General features: G+C 49.7%; 1 protein-coding gene across 1 annotated transcript in view; it reads right to left on the bottom strand.

Annotated features, from left to right (window-relative positions):
- IFT140 (intraflagellar transport 140) overlaps positions 1–18,889 on the bottom strand; it is a 70,541-nt gene extending 51,652 nt beyond the window's left edge. Inside the window, exons 1-10 of the mRNA XM_082670544.1 lie at positions 18,856–18,889; positions 18,036–18,094; positions 15,075–15,252; positions 12,473–12,694; positions 6,199–6,320; positions 5,925–6,067; positions 4,205–4,380; positions 3,206–3,297; positions 2,510–2,616; positions 1,681–1,826 (exon numbers count right to left, since the gene is read on the bottom strand). Of these exons, the coding sequence (XP_082526670.1) occupies positions 1,681–1,826; positions 2,510–2,616; positions 3,206–3,297; positions 4,205–4,380; positions 5,925–6,067; positions 6,199–6,320; positions 12,473–12,694; positions 15,075–15,221 (1,155 nt within the window). The 5' untranslated portion in view covers positions 15,222–15,252; positions 18,036–18,094; positions 18,856–18,889. The remainder of the gene's footprint in view (positions 1–1,680; positions 1,827–2,509; positions 2,617–3,205; positions 3,298–4,204; positions 4,381–5,924; positions 6,068–6,198; positions 6,321–12,472; positions 12,695–15,074; positions 15,253–18,035; positions 18,095–18,855) is intronic.
- Between the last annotated feature and the right edge of the window lie 276 nt (positions 18,890–19,165).

The following is a 19,165-nucleotide window of genomic DNA, read 5'->3' as shown; positions in this document are numbered from 1 at the left end:
TTCTTATGGACTCAACCTTGTCCCTCTGCTTTTGCAACTTCTTTTATTACTTAAAATCTAAGAAAGTTACACTTTCTCTACAGATCTGATTATATTCTGTGTTTTTAGCCAGTTATTCTGACCCAACTTTTAATTTTTAAAATTTTATTTTCAACAGGTGGACCATTTTTAAAGTCTTTATTGAATTTGTGACCATATTGCTTCTGTTTTATGTTTTGGTTTTTTGGCTGCAAGGCATGTGGGATCTCAGCTCCCCGACCAGGGATCGAACCCACACCCCCTCCACTGGAAGGCGAAGTCTTAACCACTGGACCGCCAGGGAAGTCCCTGACCTAACTTTTAAAAATATTTAACTCGTTAATTCATCCAGAAACGATGTTTATTTATGACCTGAGATGAGGATCTAAAAGTAATTCCCAAAATTGCTCTAAGGTATCCATAAACTGTTTACCATGTAAGTTTTCATTTCCTGATTAGTATAGATTAAGTAAACTTTATCTTAAAAAATTCAGGGACTTCCCTGGCGGTCCAGTGGTTAAGATGTCACACTTCCACTGTAAGGGGCGTGGGTTCGATCCCTGATCGGGGAACTAAGTAAGATCCTGCGTACCATTTGGTGCAGCCAAAAATTAAAAAAAAAAAAAAAAAAAAAAAAAATCACACAGAGCAGATCTGAGAGGCAAGTTCCAGAAAGGCAGGTGAGGAGCCCCGAGGACATAGTAGGCATAACTGGTGAAAATTATGAAAACACAACCATGTACTTCTCTGGGAATTGGGCACAGAGTAAATGAAGAAAGACTTATTGAAGAAAATCTACTAAGTCTGGTAAGAAGAGCAGAGTCTGTGGCAGGTGAGCTCGGCAGGCAGGTTTGGCCAAGAAACCAGGGCTCCCTCTCCTCCGGCATTTTCCTGGGAGGGGCGGCTGCCAGCATCTCTCACTCCCCCAGCTCCGGCACAGAGGCCAGGTCCAGGTGGGTCGGAGGGAGGCTCTGCATCTGGAGCGGGAGCCAGACCACATGGGGCCCCCAGGCCTTTGCCCCAGCTTGCTCCTCTCCGGGAGAGGCCATCCGGGACCAGAGGTTCCTGTGTCCAGCTCCCAGCTCCCAAAGCAGGGTGTCACCCCAGAAAGCCAGCTACTCTCCCCACTACCAGGCTGTGGAGCAGTGACTCAGAAATCTTTTCCTGAGGGGAAAGGCAGTCCACAAGAACAGCAAGCTCCCCAACAGAATGACTTTGTTTGAAACAGAATAGGGGCAAGTTCAAGCCTCAGGATGACCAGAAAACAGTGGAGTTTTGGAGCATTAAGAGGAAGCTGGGGCGGGAATTCCCTGGCGGTCCAGTGGTTAGGACTTGGTATTTCCACTGCTGGGGTGCAGATTCAATCCCTGGTCGGGGAGCTAAGATTCTGCAAGTCGTGCGGCACAGCCAAATAAATAACTAAATAAGACAAATAGATGATAGAGATAAATGGACGTGTAGATAGATTTAAAAAGATAAATATAGATTACTACAGATCCACAATCCCTTATCTGTAGTTCTGAAACCCAAAAGGCCTTTAAAAATATTTTACTGTTGTTATTTTTTATCTTAATTTGAATAACTGACAAAAATAGGTTCAGAGCAATTACTGCCTCCACTTCTGCAGAAAATGAGTGCACCCAGCGCCCCGTCGAGGCATACCTTTATCTGTGTGATGTTTCCTTCAAGCTCAGTGGGGATCTGAAGGGTCCACCTGTCTTTGCCCTCCACCCCTTGGCTGCTCTGGGGGCCTGGCACTTTTCTCCACATGGCTACGCGCCCTTTATCGGTACCTGCTGCCAGAAGACCTGTAGGTAAAAAGAAAGTTCACGTTGAGTTGAAAAGGGATAAAAACAGCAGCAAGCTCACTTCTCTGACCACCCTCTCTAAAATACCAGCCTGTCGGCCCTCCGTCCAGGAACTGCCCAGCCTCGTACCTGGCCGTGTCTTCCTTAGCAGGAGTTCGCTACTCGCAGTGACACAGTGTGTACATGTGTGGATGGGGGATTGGGGCAGTGGTGCTGCTTGCTCTCTGGTTTCTCCCATGAGAGAGGAGCCTGCTTGCCTGTGTTCAGGGCTGCTTTCCCAATGCCACACAGCACTTAGCACTCAGCGGGCACGGAAGTGCTGCTCTGGTGCATTGCCTATTCTTTCTGTCATATTTGTGTGTGCGTGTGTGTGCACGTACGCACATCCATGTACACATATATATTTAATGTTTCTCACACTGACTTTTTCTTGAGGTTTCAGGAGGAACAGACACCAATTCACGCAGCCAGGCTGGTCACATTCCTGACCAAACTCCTTGACCACTACGTGGGACAACACAGCTTTCCTGCCTCTTTTTTGCTCTTGGCTGACTGTACTCGAGTGACTGACATAGTTGTAACTGAGGTATGGTTCTTAGAACAGCCCTGAGTTCCATGTCATGACAGCACACCCCAGAGCAAAGCCTGAGGTGGGCTCTCCCTCTGACGCTGGGAAGTCTCACCTTTGACTCTACAGTAAGAAACACAGTTCATATTCTCTCCTTTTTCAAAACCAAACTTCTCCTCTGGACTCAGTACGTAATTCTCTCCTCGTTCTAAATCCCAGAATCTACAAGGCAAGGAGGAAAGTCCCACGGGGGGGACTGTGTTAGTGGGCTTCCCTCAGCTGTGAGGGTCTTGTTCAACTCGCAGAGTAAACTTTAAAAATCAGGAAAAAGACATGGCCCTTTGGACTCTGAGGAAAAAAGCATGTCGTTGTTACGTTACCTGTGTTACGTCTTGTTCATAACAAAGGGAGCAGTTGTTAATAAAAGAGGGTTCCTGTGTGACACCGGGTCACGATGAGAACAAGGGAACTCCAAGCACCCAACCAGGGAGAACCCCTGAATGTCACATGAGCTAAAGCAGCCGGACCCAAGAGAACACAACATGGGATTCCATCTACCCGGGGATCAAAAAGGCAGGCAGACGTCAGGACAGTGTGACCCCTGCGGGGGCGGGCGGAATGCCTAGGGTCTCTGATATGTTCTGCTCTTCCATCTCAGGGCTGGTTACGTGGATGTGCCCAATTAGTAACACTTCATCATAATTTGTGCATTTTTCTATATGTATGTTACACTCCAACACAAAGTGTACTCAAGAGACTGTATGGGACAGAATTTTCAACCCCAGCACTCTCTGCAGAGTCGGGATCTCACCTGAGGACCGCCTCCCCAGTGGCGGTCACAAGAAGGCTGCTGTTGATCAGGGCGACGTTTGCCTGGCGACCCATATTTCCACTCAGCTTTACCTGCACAACAACAACCCGAAAGGAGCACGTCGCCCTTGTCGAGACCAGGTCCCTGTTCAGCAGCTGGACTCTCTGGCAGTGACTCCCCGCAGACTCACCAAGCGGAGGAAGTGAGGGTGGCTGTGGACACTTGGAAGGGCAGCCCCAGCCTTTCAGGCCAAAGCAGCGACCACTGCACACTATGTAGTTAATGACAGGGGTGCCCCGCGTTGGGTGAGGCAGCTTGTCACAGCCTGTGTTCAGAGAAAACCTGCCAGCAAGGGGCTGAGGGGGGATTTGAACCCAGGTTCACAGGACTCAGTGACCACATTTCAACTGCTGTGTAGACAGAGGTGCACAAAGGACCCCTGAACACCGACTTTTCTGCATCGACCAGAGCATCTTAGGGAAGGTTCGGAGTACTCTGAGAACCATAGAATCCTTGGGTGTAAACCAACAAAGTGGCAGGAGAGTGGCATGCAGTCCTCAGGGAGCTGCACGCGCTGCCTGACCAACAACCAACGCCCCAGGCTTCCTGGCATCCTCCCGCGAGTGAGTGCCCTGGCCCGGGGCGAGGCACCCACGCGGATGGCAGGGTGTCCAGAGTTGTGATTATCACACACCCCTCGGATAAAGCAATGCATATGTGTGGGCCAGCGGTAGTGTCACAGAGGGAACACTGGTGACAACCCTCAAGGTCTGCACATAGCCAGGCGTCCCCGCCACAGCCCCGTACCTCCCGTGGCTCTGGGAGGCCCCGTCCCCTGGTGTCTCCCCCACCTGTGACCGCAATGGTGCACAATAAATTAGGTGCTAAAGCTCTGGTGGTGGCCCTGAAACACAGACTCCTCAACCAAAACGAAGGGGTGTATGAGGTGGGCAAGAGAGGCTGGAGACCCCCTGGGGCACCCCCCCATCACCTCCTCACCTTCATCACCTCCTCGGCTGTGCCCTCGGGCATCACCGTGAACAGACACAGCAGCAGGCTCTCGGTGACTGCCACCAGCACCTCTCTCTCCTCCAGGTAGAACAGCGTCTGAATGGAGCTGTCCGTGGACGCCACCTGGGCCGTCCTGCCCTTCTCGTCCACGTAGTGCACGGTCCCTGCGGGAAAGCGATGTGTCCATGGAGGCTGGACACTCCCTGGAAGCCATTCTACCTACTTAGGGACACTTTCAACGTAAACATCTTCATCATAACCATTTACAAATAAGCTATTTTAAAAACACTGGCACATGACCCCCGTGTCTGCCATCTCTGGGTCAGTCCAGCCAGGACCCCTGTGTCTGCCATCCTCCCTCCACCACTGTCCAGTGCTCACACTGACCACCCTCCTGATGCACAGCCTCCATGCTCTGGTCATCTCAGTCCCCTAGGTACACGTCCATCACCCGTCTGCCGGGGCCTTAACTATGACCCTCCCCGGAGCCTCGGCCTGCACCCTCCATCCTGGGTACCGGGTATCGCTGGCTGGCGTCTGGCCTGCACCCTCTTGCCTTCCCCAGGCCCTCGCGTCGGCCCCAGGGCCCCTCCCAGCTTGGATACCCTCCTCTTGCCCCCGAGCTGTCTCCTGGTTCTGCTTTCAGGCTTCTGAGCATGGTGGCAGCACCTCCTGTGAGTTCTCGGGATTGGGTTCATTCTGCTGCTCTCGGGAGCCTCCTCACCCTCCATGCCGCCTCCCATCTCACTCCCAGTGGACAACTTGAGTTCTTATTAAGCTTAAAGGTTCAAGGTTGTCTGGAGGCTAATCATAACAGTAACTAGTATTTACTGAGCACAGATGTGTGCGGGCTCCGTGTACAGAGGCTCTGGAGGCAGGTACTATCCCGATCCCCACTGTACATGTTCGGAAGCTAAGGCACAAAGACACGGGATCATCTGCCCCAGTTGCACGGCTGCTGGGCGGGGGCAGCACTGACACCCCCTGCAGAGCCAGGCCTCCAGTCGCCACGTCTCCTTCCTCCCTCAGGGCCCCCGCCGCCCCCACAGTGCCCACATTGGGTCCCTCCAACTCCCCTCCTTAAATGCCAAGTCTCTCTACTTTTAAACTGACAAATGCCCCAGCCCCTCCCAGCTGTCACCTGTCACAGTTAAGCTGCCTGGCCACACACGTCCTCGAACCCCATCACCCCAGGAAGGGCCCCTTTCCCATGGGAGAAGGCACTCATGAATGTCTCGTGAGTGTACGAGACCCTCTATCTCTCTGAACCTCACACTGCATCTATTGGCCGCCGCCTGCCTCCTAGCACACCGCGGGGGAGCCGTGTTAAATCAGCACGGACGGCCCAGCCCTGCCAGGGCTGCTGGTCCAGCGTGCCCCGGTCACACCCACCCCAGAGCTGAGCCCCGCTGCTGGCTTGGAGACCACGCCGGGTGCCCCTGGCATCGATTCATCTTGGGCTGCACATCCTGGACAGCTTCCTCCTGAAAAACCTTCAAATGCAAATAAAGCTCAATTTGTTTCTATCAGGTCAAGGTGAAGCCACCCTTTGGATTCTGGATAAACACCTGCACAAGCCGGCTAAGGCATCCATCTGGGAATGGCGCACAGCCTGCAATTTTATGCAGAAACGCCATCCATTCGCTTATAATCTCCCAGACACTCCGAAACACTGCAGTGTCCCCAGACCCCAACCTGAGTGTCTTACCATCGGTCAAGCTGACAAAGAATGAGAGTCCCTCTTGAGGTCCCATTTTCAGGAAACTTCCAAAGCCACACTTCCTCCAGTTAAACTTGTCCAGGGCTTTCTCATCACCACTCACAGCTGCCTTCGCCAACTGAACGAGGTCCCTAAGAGCAAATGTGACAGAGATTCCTTGTTGCTCCCTGGACGAAGGTGGTATAACCACAGAGGAGACCCCTCCAGTGTCAGGAGGAGCCACATCCCCGGCCCCGCCAGCCACCACCCAAGCTCTACTTACTCGCCGGGAGGGGGGAGCCGGAAGATGCAGTGAGTGAGGTGTTTTCCATACTCGTGTTTCAGCAGCGGTGCCCCTTGTACTCGACCCCTTTGGTCCAACTTCCATAAGAGCAGGATACCAAGCTGGAAAACCCAAGGTCACATTCTTAGCAAGTGACTGGTGGAGGGTGAGGGTGATACTGTGCAACAGAGCATGGGCTTACTCCTTTTTTTCTTTTAAAATTATACTACTACTATATGTGCACCATGAAAAACTCAAAACAATTTTAGTGTTCAGTGAAGGAACCAGAAACTCCTCTCTGTGCCCCATCCCATCTTCACTCCCTGGAGATAACAAGTGTCACATGTTCAGTTTTTAAAACAAATCTTTAATTTTGGGATAGATTCAGATTTAAGGAAAAGTGGCAAAGATAGTTCAGAGACGCTCCATACCTCACAACTAGCTTCTCCTATTACTGACCCTACATTACTGTGGCGCATGATACTAACTAAAGTTGGTACTTCATTCACCTCTCCTCAGTTCTTCCTGCCCTGGGACCCTGTCCAGGCCCCACAGACATCTGGTCGCCATGTCTCCTTGGGCCCCCTGGGCTGGGACGGTGGCTCAGACACCCCTGTTCTGGACGCCTGGACAGTGTTGAGGAAGACCGATCAGGGGTTTTGTAGAATGTCCCTCCGGCAGGATTTGCCTGATGTTTTTCTCATTGTTGTCGGGGTGGTGGGTTTGAGAGGAAGACCAGAGGTCAAGTGCTGCTGTCGACATGTCGGATCAGGGGTCCCTGTCCTTGGCGTGACCTGTCTGCTGAGGTCATGTCTGTGACCTCCCTCACTGGGGAGTTTCTTCTTCCTTCCATCCTGTCCTGCCTGGAAGGAAGTCGCTGTGTACAGCCCACACGTAGGAAGGGGAGTTATGTCTCACCTCCTAGATCATCTGGAGAGATATGCCTCTTGTCCACCATTTACTGATTTATTAAATCATAGATTTACATCAATATGGACGCACGGATGGACCCATGAATATTTATTTTCTACTCTGGGTTATGACCCAATATTCCCTTGTTTGTTTAGATACTCAAATTGTTCCAGCTCCGCCATCGGGAGCTCTTTCCTCAGGCTCTGTTGTCCCTTCAATGCACCCGTCGCTGTGGGTTTGTGAGCACCTCCTCACGTCCTGGCCTACAGATCCTCCGGGCTTGCCATCCTGCCCCAGCCCGAGGATCAGCCATTTCTCCAAGTAGCCCTGGTTCATTTTATTGGAAGAAACCAAGATCTGGGTGCCAGGTGTACTATATGTTCAACATCAAAGTCATCAAAATCTCAAGTTAATGGCTCAGACAACTGCTAGAAAAGTTCAAGTTGCGGGGAAGACGACTTGGTCCAGGAGCAATTTTCCAGGAGGGCTTCTGGCTGGGACAAGCTAAGCTTTGCCAAATGGCAGTGTTTCCCTCGAACCCTGAGGCCGCTTTGCTGCGCTGCCCGAGCAGTCCTCAAGGTCTGTTTCCTGCTCACGGTCAGTGGGTGTAACATTGCTTTACTGTATATAAGAATATGATTTTCAAATAATGTGGGCCTTGGGACGTCCCTGGAAGCCCAGTGGTTAAGACTCCACGTTTCCACTGCAGGGGACGCGGGTTCGATCCCTGGTCAGGGAACTAAGATCCTGCATGCTGTGTGGCACGGCCAAAAAAAAAAAAAAAAAGTGGGCCTTAAAAAGCAACTTGTACAGTGGACCTCTAAGAAAAGTATATAAGATCAGAAATAGTATGTAACATGAGTATATATAGAATTCAAATCCTATATTATTATACAGATTCTTCTTGACTTTGCCAGCTTTATAAAGATAAGAATAAAAACATTGGGGGGCTTCCCTGGTGGCGCAGTGGTTGAGAGTCTGCCTGCAGATGCAGGGGACACAGGTTTGTGCTCCGGTCCGGGAAGATCCCACATGCCACGGAGCGGCTGGACCCGTGAGCCATGGCCGCTGAGCCTGCGCGTCCAGAGCCTGTGCTCTGCAACGGGAGAGGCCACAACAGTGAGAGGCCTGCGTACCACAAAACAAAACAAAACAAAACAAAACAAAACAAACATTGGGGCTTCCCTGGTGGCGCAGGGATTGAGAATCCGCCTGCCAATGCAGGGGACACGGGTTCGATCCCTGGTCTGGGAAGATCCCACATGCTGTGGAGCAACTAAGCGCGTGCGCCACAACTACTGAGCCTGTGCGCCACAACTACTGAGCCCGCGTGCCACAACTACTGAAGCCCGTGTGCCTAAAGCCCGTGCTCCACAACGAGAGAAGCCACCACAGTGAGAAGCCCGCGCACTGCAACGAAGAGTAGCCCATGCTCGCCGCAATTAGAGAAAGCCTGCGCGCAGCAACAAAGACCCAACACAGCCAGAAATAAATACATAAAATAAATTTATAAAAAAAAAATAAAAACATTATTTTTTGTGTGTTTACAAATTACTCTTAAAATAAAATTTAAAAAAGAATACTTGCATAGTGAAACACACATAAGGGCAGAAATGGGAAGGCTTCCTTCCCCGTCACCTAGCCTCCTCCCTAGAGGAGCCAGAAGTTGGGCCCTGCTGTGTGTTTTAGGCACACACGGCCCCTGTGGAGATGGCCTTCTGCTCTGCCCTGCAAGTACAATCGTCCAGCACTTAATTTTTCTTTTCTTTTTTCTTTTTGGCCCGGCTGCGCAGCTTCCGGGACCTTAGCTCTCCAAACAGGGATTGAACACAGGACCCTGCAGTGAAAGTGCCGAGTCCTAACCACTGGACTGCCAGGGAACTCCTGTCCAGCACTTAATTTTTAACACAGTAAATGACTCTGTTTTATTAGTATACACGAGCTTCCAGCTGACAGCTCATTAGGCACCTGAACACAAACATGAGCACTCGGCCTGTCCAGATCCCCCGACTGTTGAGTTGGGGAAGAAGTTGAAGGATGGAAATGTCCGGAGTTCCTGGAGTAGTGGTTTCTGCTCAGATGACTGCAGACCCCTGTTCTGATACAAGGACAGACAGACAGAGAGACACACACACACACACACAAGAAGGGGAAGCCACAGGAAGTCACCTCAGGTCTCCTGTAACCAGATAGACACGCAGACGCCAAGTAGAAGATGGCAAAGCAGATGCCTCTTCGGGGCCTCCTGCTCATTGCCCCTAAATTCTAAGTGGTTTTTGCATCTCTTACTACTCCTGAGGGGGGATCCTTTGTGTTCAGAGTGGTCTCTTTACTCGCTGCCATTCCTTCCAGGTCACTTCATTCAAATAACTTTATCCAGTAAGACTTGAAAGAAAAGTGAGAGCATCTCACCCTCAGGTGGGAAACCAGTCCCATGCAGAGCAGGAGGTGAACGTACTAAGGGACTAGTGTGAAGTTAGGGCTCAGATACGACTGTCGGGACACGTTGTCACTTCACAGCTGGCTCACTAATGGTTTATCTCAGAGATCAGGAAGCGACTTGCCCTTTCCTGTGTGTAGGTGCACTTACTCCTCGCCCTCAGCTCTTGTCCAGCAGGAGAGTGAGAGGGAGATGAGCCCTGGACATGCATTGTCCTCCCCGCTTCTTCACCGACCAAGTGTTCGCCTGGTGCCCTCTTCCAGGGATCTCCCCACTGCCCCAGGCCCAAGGGTGGCTGCACAGAGGGCACCTGGCCCGAGCTGGACTTGGGACAGAGGAGGAAGGGCAGGTCATCTCTGGGGTGAAACTGGAGCGGGTAGATTCCTTTGTTTCCAGCAGCCTCCTGGACGGATGGCACAGGAGAGAGACGGTTGTGCAGGAAGAGGCCCTGAGAGGCGGATGTTGGCAGCAGACACCTCACTCGTGGTTCTGGATGTCGGAAGCCAGCTCTGCTCCTGTCCCTGGAGACTGTGGGGCACTCTGAGGGCTGCAGATTACGTGTGTCTTCCTGCTTCAGCAGGTTTGGTCGGTCTCATGGTAATCAAACTGGGTCTCTGGTGGGAGAGTGGAAAAGACCCTGGGCCAAGCCTGCGAGCAGGTGTCTCAGAGGTTAGTGCTCTGAGTGTGTCTGTTCATTTGTTATTACTTCTCTGCCTGCCTGAGTCCAGTAAGAAATTAGGACCAGCACAGTTGTAGACTTTCTTAGAGAAGTGCTAGGTATTTCTGTTCTTAAATCCTGACTCCAAGACTTGGTCAGCACCAACCTGGGCTTTGTTTCATGCCTCAGTCATCTACTCTGTTAGTTGCTTCTTAATAAAGGCAAGATGAGAATGATGGCATTCAATGACCCTGAATTCTTTTATTCCTCTAGGGGATTTTCTGAGCAAGGAGGTGGGAAAGATCACCAAAGAAGTAGGAATCTGGGGGCAGAGCAATGCCATTAGGTGGGAATAGACTAGAAAAATAGAAGAAAAATCCAGACAAAAGGATAAATAGAACAGTGGATGAGTGATATGAACAGAAAGGAAGTATAAATGGCTCTTCTAAGTTATATTCACCCTCAAGAGGAAGAGAAACTCAAACTAGAACACGACCGAGATAGCACTTTTCCAGGCAAAATTCTGAGCTTGGATACGACATGCTTGTGGGTTGGTGGGAGCTGGTCAAGCCCCATGGAGGGAGGTGTAGGGACACTCACCAAACCACAAGCGCATGCCCTGGATCCCACCTCCAGGAATTTCTCTAAACTTTCACACGTGCAAAAGGACAAAAGCATGAGGCCAGCCACTGTGTCACTGTCCAGCAAAGGACTGGAGACCGTTTATCCACAGAGGCTGGGGAAGTAAATGATAACACGTTGGTGTAATGAAGCGCAGGTTAAAAGAGAGCAAGGAGGTTCGCCGTGCACCACCATGGAAAGACCTGGAAGATGCAGCATCAGGTGAAAAGCCAGAAACAGAACAGGGTGCACTGGGCACTGCCCTCATGTGAAAAGGACCGAGGAAGATAGGAAAGAGACGACGCCCTCTGTGTGAAGCTCCCAGCCAAGATGTTTAACCTGAAGGCAGTCATGAGGAGACAACCACACAGATCTAAACCGAGGGACATTCTACAAGGTAACTAGTCTGGACCCCTCAAAATGTTGATATCATGAAAGACCAAAAAAAAAAATGAGAGAGAAGAAAGAAAAGACAAGACCATGGACCAGTTCTGATGAAAGGAGACCAAAGAGAAATGACGGCCAAACACAAAGCGTGGTGCTTGGCTGGCTTCTGGGTAAGGACAAAATCAGCACAGACATTACTGGGACAGCAGGAAAAGCTGTCACACCGATGGCACAGCAGTGGAAACCAGTTCATGGGCTTCACCCTCCTGAGTGTGACAGCACACGTGGTCACGCTCCTAGGAGATCGATGCCAAAGCATTTACGGATGAAGTATGATGTCTGTGACAAACTCTCAAATATACGGGGAAAAAATACAGATGTACAGAGAGAGCAGATGTGTCAAAACATTAACAGCTACTGAATTCATGGGAAGGGTAAAAGGGTGTTGTTTGTACTATTCTTTCAACTCCCCTAAAGGTTTGAAATTTTTCAAAATTGGAAGTTGGGGAGAGAATGCATTGTGTGTTCCTGTGTGTACTGAAGGAGCACTGGAGAGACTTGAAGAAGCTGTAGGTGCTGGAGGGCAGGGAAGGGGAGGTAGTGGATGGGGTGGGGCTGGAGAGTCTTTACAGTATATACCTTTTCGTATTTTTTGAACTTTGAAACATGTAAATGTATTACCTTAAATGTGTAAAATAAATAAACACATTGTACAATTTCTGCTGTCATTTTTGAATCAAACAGATCTAGAGCTGGTAATTCTCTGCTGTGGGGTCTGCCCTGAGCATCGGAGGATGTTGAGCAGTATCTCTGGCCTCCACCCACCAGATGCCAGTAGAAAGAACCCCCAACACCACCACTGTGACAACAAAAAATCTCCCCAGACACAGCAAAGTGTCCCCTGGGGGCAAACTGACCTGCTTAGGAAGCCCTGGGCCAGATGATCAGGACCAGGGACTCCTAGGCAATGAAGCGGTGTGCTCAGGGAAGGTGGGGTTTGGGGGTACATGAAGCACCACCCCATCTTTGTGAATGTACTTACCTAGAAATGTTCATTTAAAAAATTACAAACTTTTGCCACAGAGATGATAGAATAAAACATTCAAACCTTCCTCCCAATATAAAACAAAATCTGCCATGACAGCTGACAAAATCAGTTGAACTCAGCAACCGCAAGTTTCTAATCATTTGGTCCCTAAGAGCATGTACAGGGCAATGCAGAGATCTGAAGTCAGTGTCTCAGCGTGTCTGCTCACCCTATCCCCCGATACCAGGCAGTTCCCGTTGGGGCTCCAGTTGAGGACGGTGATGTCGGCGGTTTGCGTAGGGGGGACCACATGCTGCTCCTTGTCTTGCTTATTAAACACGACCACTTCTCCGGTCTCCCAGCCAATAGCCAGGATCAGCCGCGTCGGGTGCCAGCAGAGGGAGGTGACCCGGAACGACCTCTCGATATGCGTGTCTGGCACGCACTCACCCTGTGACACACGAGGTAAATTCTTTATTTTATAGGGAGTGGCCGCTACTCTAAGAATTTCTGCCTCGTCAATGGAATGACATCAGCTAGAGGACATAATGAGCAGTTTGTTAAGGAAATATTCTATTTAATTTTCATAGAAACACCCATCTTGCCTCAGCTGAACTATGAAAGCGTAAGGTAAACATTCAACTGACCCCATGGACCAGTTTATCAATAAAATTTTATTTACTTAAAATGTTTTTCCATTTATTTTTATTTATTTTTTTGGCCACGCCGTGTGGCTTGTGGGATCTTAGTTCCCTGACCAGGGATCAAACCTGGGCCCCCTGAAGTGGAAGCTCTGAGTCCTAACCACTGGACCGCCAGGGAGCTCAATAAAACTTTATTTACAAAAAGCAGTGGGCCAGCGGGTGAAGTGTGTTGACCCAAGGTTCTCAAAGTGTAGTGAGGTGACCCTAGAACGTTTTTGGGGTCTGTGACGCCAAAGTCATGTTCAGGATGATATGATCTGCCCTGTTAACTCTCGTTCTCTCATGAGTGTACAGTGCAGTTTTCCGGAGCTCTGTGATGTGTGATGATGTCATTGCTGTGACAGCCAATTGAATACGTGCTGGTATATTCTTGTGTTTTCTAGCATTTTCTAAGGCAGTAGGTTTAAGGTATAAATGTGTTTTCAGAGATTAATTCAGTTTGTTCTCAGTACTTCTACTGGGCTCTTCCTAGTAAACTCAGTTACACCTGCTACATCTGTGACCTCATTATCATCCAATAAATCATTATTTTGAAATCCTAATGGTCTCCTTGTGCCAATTAGAAACACAGGAAGTACACTTTGTTTTGTAATAGTATATTTTAAATTTTCTAAAATTTAAAATTTTATCTAGGGAATTCCCTGGTGGTCCAGTGGTTAGGACTTGGCACTTTCACTGCCATGGCCCGGGTTCAATCCCTGGTTGGGGAACTAAGATCCCACAAGCTGCACGGTGCAGAAAAAAAAAAATCTAAAATTGCTATTATTTTGGATTTAATAATACTTACTCTAAAGAAAATTTTATGATACATATTGGAGAGTTGTCTGACTCCCAGAAGGGAGGCATCTACTCTGAAATAGTTGGTGACACTGTGCTTGGCACTGGGGCCAAATACTGACCCATACCTGGGATGAGACCAAGATGAGCATACCAGGAGGGTTTGCCCTTTGTGGAGCATGAGGGGAGGGCTTGCTCAGGGGTTGGGGGGGGAGTGGTGGGCTGGAGCCACAGGCTTGTAAGTCATCCACTGATAGATGGTAATGCAACCCCAGGAGGAGGAAATAGAGGGAGAAGAGGCCTGGATGTGCTCTGAGGGGGGCCAACGGCAGGCCTGTCTGGGACGGGGGGAAGGCTGGAGGGCCCGGCGGGGAAGGGGGTGGCCTGGATGAAGGGGGCCGGGCGAGGAAGACCCTCAGGTGTGCTCTCCGGAGGACCCTACAAGAGTGTGGAATGTGGGGGGGGGCAGGGACAGCAGGACACGTTATGTAGCCATCGCTGATGAGTGTGGCTGCTTGGGTGAAATTTCAGGGGTGACATCGAGACTGCAGAGGGCAGAGCAGGGAGTGGGAAAGGAAATCCATCTTTCTTGGTGAAGTAGGAGGAGCGTCTAGAAAGTTTCTGTTATGAATTGAATTGGGCACCCCAAAAAGATGTGTTCAGGTCCTAACCCCTGGTACTTGTGATGTGACCTTATCTGAAAATAGGGTCTTTGCAGATGATCAAGTTAAGACAAGGTCATTAGAGTGGGCCCTAGTCCAGTATGACTGGTGCCCTTATGTGAGGAGGAAAGAGACATGGCCACACAGAGCAGGTGGCTGTGTGAGGATGGAGGGAGAGGCTGGAGTGATACAGGTCCCAGCCGAGGAGCACCAAGGACTGCTGGCTACACTGGAAGCTAATATGAAGCATGGAACAGATCCTCCACTAGAGCCTTCAGAGAGGACAGGGCCCTGCTAACCTGTTGTTGGAGACTTCCGGCCTCCAGAACTATGAGAGAATAAATTTCTGTTGTTTTAAGTCACCCAATTTGTGGTAATTTGTTATGGCACCTCCAGGAAACAAATAGTTTCGAATGGCCAACGGGAGGCTGGAGAGGGATGGACAGACAACCCTGCTGGTGACCGTGAACTGACTGTGGATTCTGCCTTGAGCATTCCTAAATATGTCCCCCAAACTAAATAGCAGGGGTAAAAGAGTTATTCACATAATAGGGCTTTTATAATATTGGGAGTTTGGACCTCAGTGAGAAACACACACACACACACACACACACACACACACACACGAACAAAAGACAGACAAGAGCCAGAAGCTACTGCAGTCAGAATTGCTGCTTTCCGCACTCACTTGCTCCCGATATATATCCACACTGCCTCCTGAGGCTGTGCTAATGGAAGCGACTGCCAGGAATGGGTGAACGGGGTGCCAACTGATGTGGGAGGGAGACCCAACTGCATCTGGGGCTTCTATGCGGTGGTCAAAGTAGAGGGCCATGACGAAACGCAGGCCTGGTCAGGGCTGAAACCTGGAGGGAAAAGACAACCAAGTCCTGTTGGTCTTGAACAAAACAAAACTACTATATATAGAATTAGGAAAAAGAAGCATCACAGACCTACAAGACATTCGGCAACTTATCAGCACCCCTTCAGACCAATAACAGGCAATTTTATGCGGAAGAGGTCTCTAACAGGAAAAATATACAATTAGAGGCAAGGGATTAGACCTGAAAGATGGAAAGGAATAACACATACTGCCAACAAAACAATAAAGAAAAGCCCCGTGGACTAGACTACATGTGTAAACCTTGATCATTTTTATCCCAATCATAATAAGGACAATTTATATTTCTATAGCTCCCCATTAAGCAACATTTCCAAACAAACAAACAAACAAAAAAAGCAAACTGCTTCACAAAAGAGAAAAGTACAAAAAAACGTAGCACCCAGTTTCTGATAGAAAACCAAGGCTGTCCCTGCCTTCCTCTGAGGTGTCAGGAGCAAAAGGATTCATTTGCTACGGAGTCAAGCAAAGCCAGAGCAACTGGGGAGAAGATGAACTTGATCAGTTACATGAACTTAACATCTTTCTTTCTTTCCTGGAAAAGATGTGCATATTGTCCCTTTGTGGGAGGGGTAGGAAGGTGAATGGAATGACAGTCTGACTACTGCCCACTTTTTCACATCCTACAGTCAGTTTGGGGAAGCTAACTAGCAGAGAAAAGCCTATTTGTGAGTTGGTTTGCTACCATTTAAAATTATTCAACTTCATCCCCATTAGGATGGCTATTATCAGAAAAACAGAAAGTAAAAAGTTTTGGTGAGGATGTGGAGCAATTGGAACCCTTGTGAGTTGCTGGTAGGAGTGTAAAATGGTACAGATGCTGTGGAAAACAGTATGGTGGGTCTCTAAATATCAAACATAGAATTACCATATAATTCAGCAATTCCAGTTCTGGATATATACCTAAAAGAATTGAAAGCAGGGATTTGAACAGATATTTAGACACAATATTCATAGCAGCATTATTCATAGTGAAAAGGTGGACACAACCCAAATGTCTATCAACAAATGAATGAATAAACAAAATGTGGTATATTCATACAATGGAGTATTATTTAGCCTTAAAATGGAATGAAATTCTGACTCATGTTACAACATAGATGAACCTAGAAGAAGTGAAATAAGCCAGACACAAAAGAACAAACACTGTATGATTCACTTATATAATGTACTTAGAGTCATCAAATTCATAGAGACAGAAAGTAGACTGGTAGTTGACAGGCCTGCTGCAGACAGGGATGGGGTATTAGAGTTTATTGTATACAAGGTTTCAGTTTGGGAAGATGAAAAAAATTCTGGAGATGGATGGTGGTGATGACTGCACAACAATGTGAATGTACTTAATGCCGCTGCTGAACTGTATACTTACAAATAGTTAAAATAGTAAATCTTATATTATGTATATTTAACCACAAGAAAAAAATTGTGCAAAAAAGTTATCCAGAACCTGCAAAATTCTATCATTAGAGTAGGGAATGGACTATGCCATTTGCTTTTAGCAATACAATAGTTGTATCAGAGGAAGCCATGAAGGCTCAGATTGGGTCTAGAGAGGGAAACCCTGTTCTTCCAGAAGCTAGAAGGCAGGTGGGTAGAAATGAACAGTCACATTTCAAATGTTTATCTTATGAATATATACCCACCACAAGCTGAAGAGCAACCCATTCAGGACTCCTAGCAGAGTAGCTGGACACTGGCCAGAGGAGCAGGGGGATGTGGGGCTGGAGTCAGGGGAGAGGGCAGGAACTGGGTCCTGCACACATCACTTAGGGGATATGCACACTGGTCAGGGCTCTGGCTTCCTTGAGTAAAGACTTCATGCAAATGTTCACACAGAGCCACTGACAATGAGACATATCAGGTTAAAAACTGGTCAGTCTAATGCAGCAAGGAAACATTTTAAAGTGAGTTTTAATGTGTTGCATCCAATCAAGGGTCTACATTCTGGGCTATGGGAAATTCTTATTCATGTTTAACAAGTTTACTTTCTAAAAATATGCCTTGGAAAAATGAATAACATATTAATTTTGTTGTAATGATAGAGAAAGAATTATAATAGCACTTGAAAAAGTTAAACCTGATTTCCTCTATCTTTTATTTCAAACATAACTTTGTAATAAGAAAGTATGCTGAAAGATCTTTAAATTACTTTCTTCCTGCCTGGGGCTTTCCCAGAAGCTCTCTCCCCGACACCCCTGCTTTGGGTACTCAAGAAGCCTCTTTTCCACCATTGAGCTCTTGGACTTGATTTCTACGTTGTCTAGTGCTTCTGCCCAGAGTCCTCATAGAACCCTGCATTTGTCCACTGCTGCATTCAGAGTTTACTGTAAATGTGTGTTTGACTGACCATCCTCCACTCCCTACCAGATTATCTGCCCCACAGGGTGAGGGGCCATTGGAGCATCCCCAGCCCTGGAACAGTTGTAAAAAGGGGGTTAGGGCTTCCCTGGTGGCGCAGCGGTTGAGAGTCCGCCTGCCGATGCAGGGGACACGGGTTCGTGCCCCGGTCCGGGAAGATCCCACATGCCGCGGAGCGGCTGGGCCCGTGAGCCATGGCCGCTGAGCCTGCGCGTCCGGAGCCTGTCCTCCGCAACGGGAGAGGCCACAACAGTGAGAGGTCCGCGTACCGCAAAAACAAAAACAAACAAACAAAAAAAACAAAAAAAAAAACCTCAGGGTCTCTAGAACATAAGGCGATTTGGCAATATATAAATTTTGGGGGAAAGAAAAAATTTCATTTATTCTCACCGATTTGATCCTCTCACCTCCAGCGGTGCAAGGTCTTTACGCCTCCGTTAAACCACCTTCTGGGAAAGAAAATGTTACGGTCTTTCAACTGCGCGGCTCGTGGTACTAAGGATAACTTCAGTTGCATTACTGCTTGGAGATGCTGCGGGAGGGAACCAGAGGACTTAGAGGCAATGGCGGCAGAGTGGAGAGGTGTAGGGGCAGGCACTAGGGGCCACCCCGAAAAGCCTCACCACCGCCCCCACCACAGCCCCCGGGGCCTCGGCAGTGGAGGGTCATAGCTGCATCCCATGGACAAGAAGGAACGCCATCTCTGGTTTGGACCATGCGTGCGGTTCCCCGGGCCGCAGTACTGACAGCGCAGAAAGGTGGTTTTCTGATTCCCTCCCAGGCCCAGCGTTACCGCGAGCGCCTCCGGCACCGCCTCCTCGCCACCGGGTCAGCTCCCCCGTGCCTCAAGTAGCCACGCGGCCCTCAGTCAGACCTGTCTGCGCCGGAGGTGGCCCTTGTCTCGCGCTGACCGTTCGGACGCCCGCCCCGCACCCCGAAGCCTCAGCCTGACCAGCCACGCGCTCGGGCGCTCGGCCCAAGCAGGATTTCTGGACGAAAATAATCCGGGAGGCCGCGCGAAGGAAGTCCCGCGCACTTCGACGTTGCCCTCCTCCCGGCCCCAGGCTCCGGGCCCCCGGAACCGCCCGACACCGCGAGCCGCCCCGGCCTCCCGAGCCCCTCCCCGGCCCCGCCTCGTCGTCGCCCTCCTCCCCGGCTCCCGGCCCCCAGACCCTCTGCTCCTGGGCCCGGGGCCGGGGACCGCACTCACCTTGGTTTGGTCGCAGCGCCGCCGCGCGTTACCGGGACAACGGCTGCGAGCCCAAGGCGGATACAGCCGAAGCTGAGCTAGCGGACGCCGAGGCCGCCCGAAACTCCACGAGAGGCCGGAAAGAGCCGAAGACGATCGGGAATGTTCGTGCGGAGCCGAGGGCAGGATTCCTCCAGCGGGTGGCGAGCTCCGCGGTGCTGCAGGGCAATTTACACCCTTCGCAGCCGCTGTCTAGACTTAAAAAAGCTAGCTCTAGAGGGGGGTCAAGAGGCCAGATATGCCTTTCTAAGCAGAGAAGGGAAGCTGATAA

This window comes from Grampus griseus (assembly GCF_964374135.1).
Source record: "Grampus griseus genome assembly, chromosome: 14".
In the NCBI taxonomy this organism is placed as follows: domain Eukaryota; kingdom Metazoa; phylum Chordata; class Mammalia; order Artiodactyla; family Delphinidae; genus Grampus; species Grampus griseus.
This window is presented reverse-complemented; position numbering and strand designations above follow the sequence as displayed.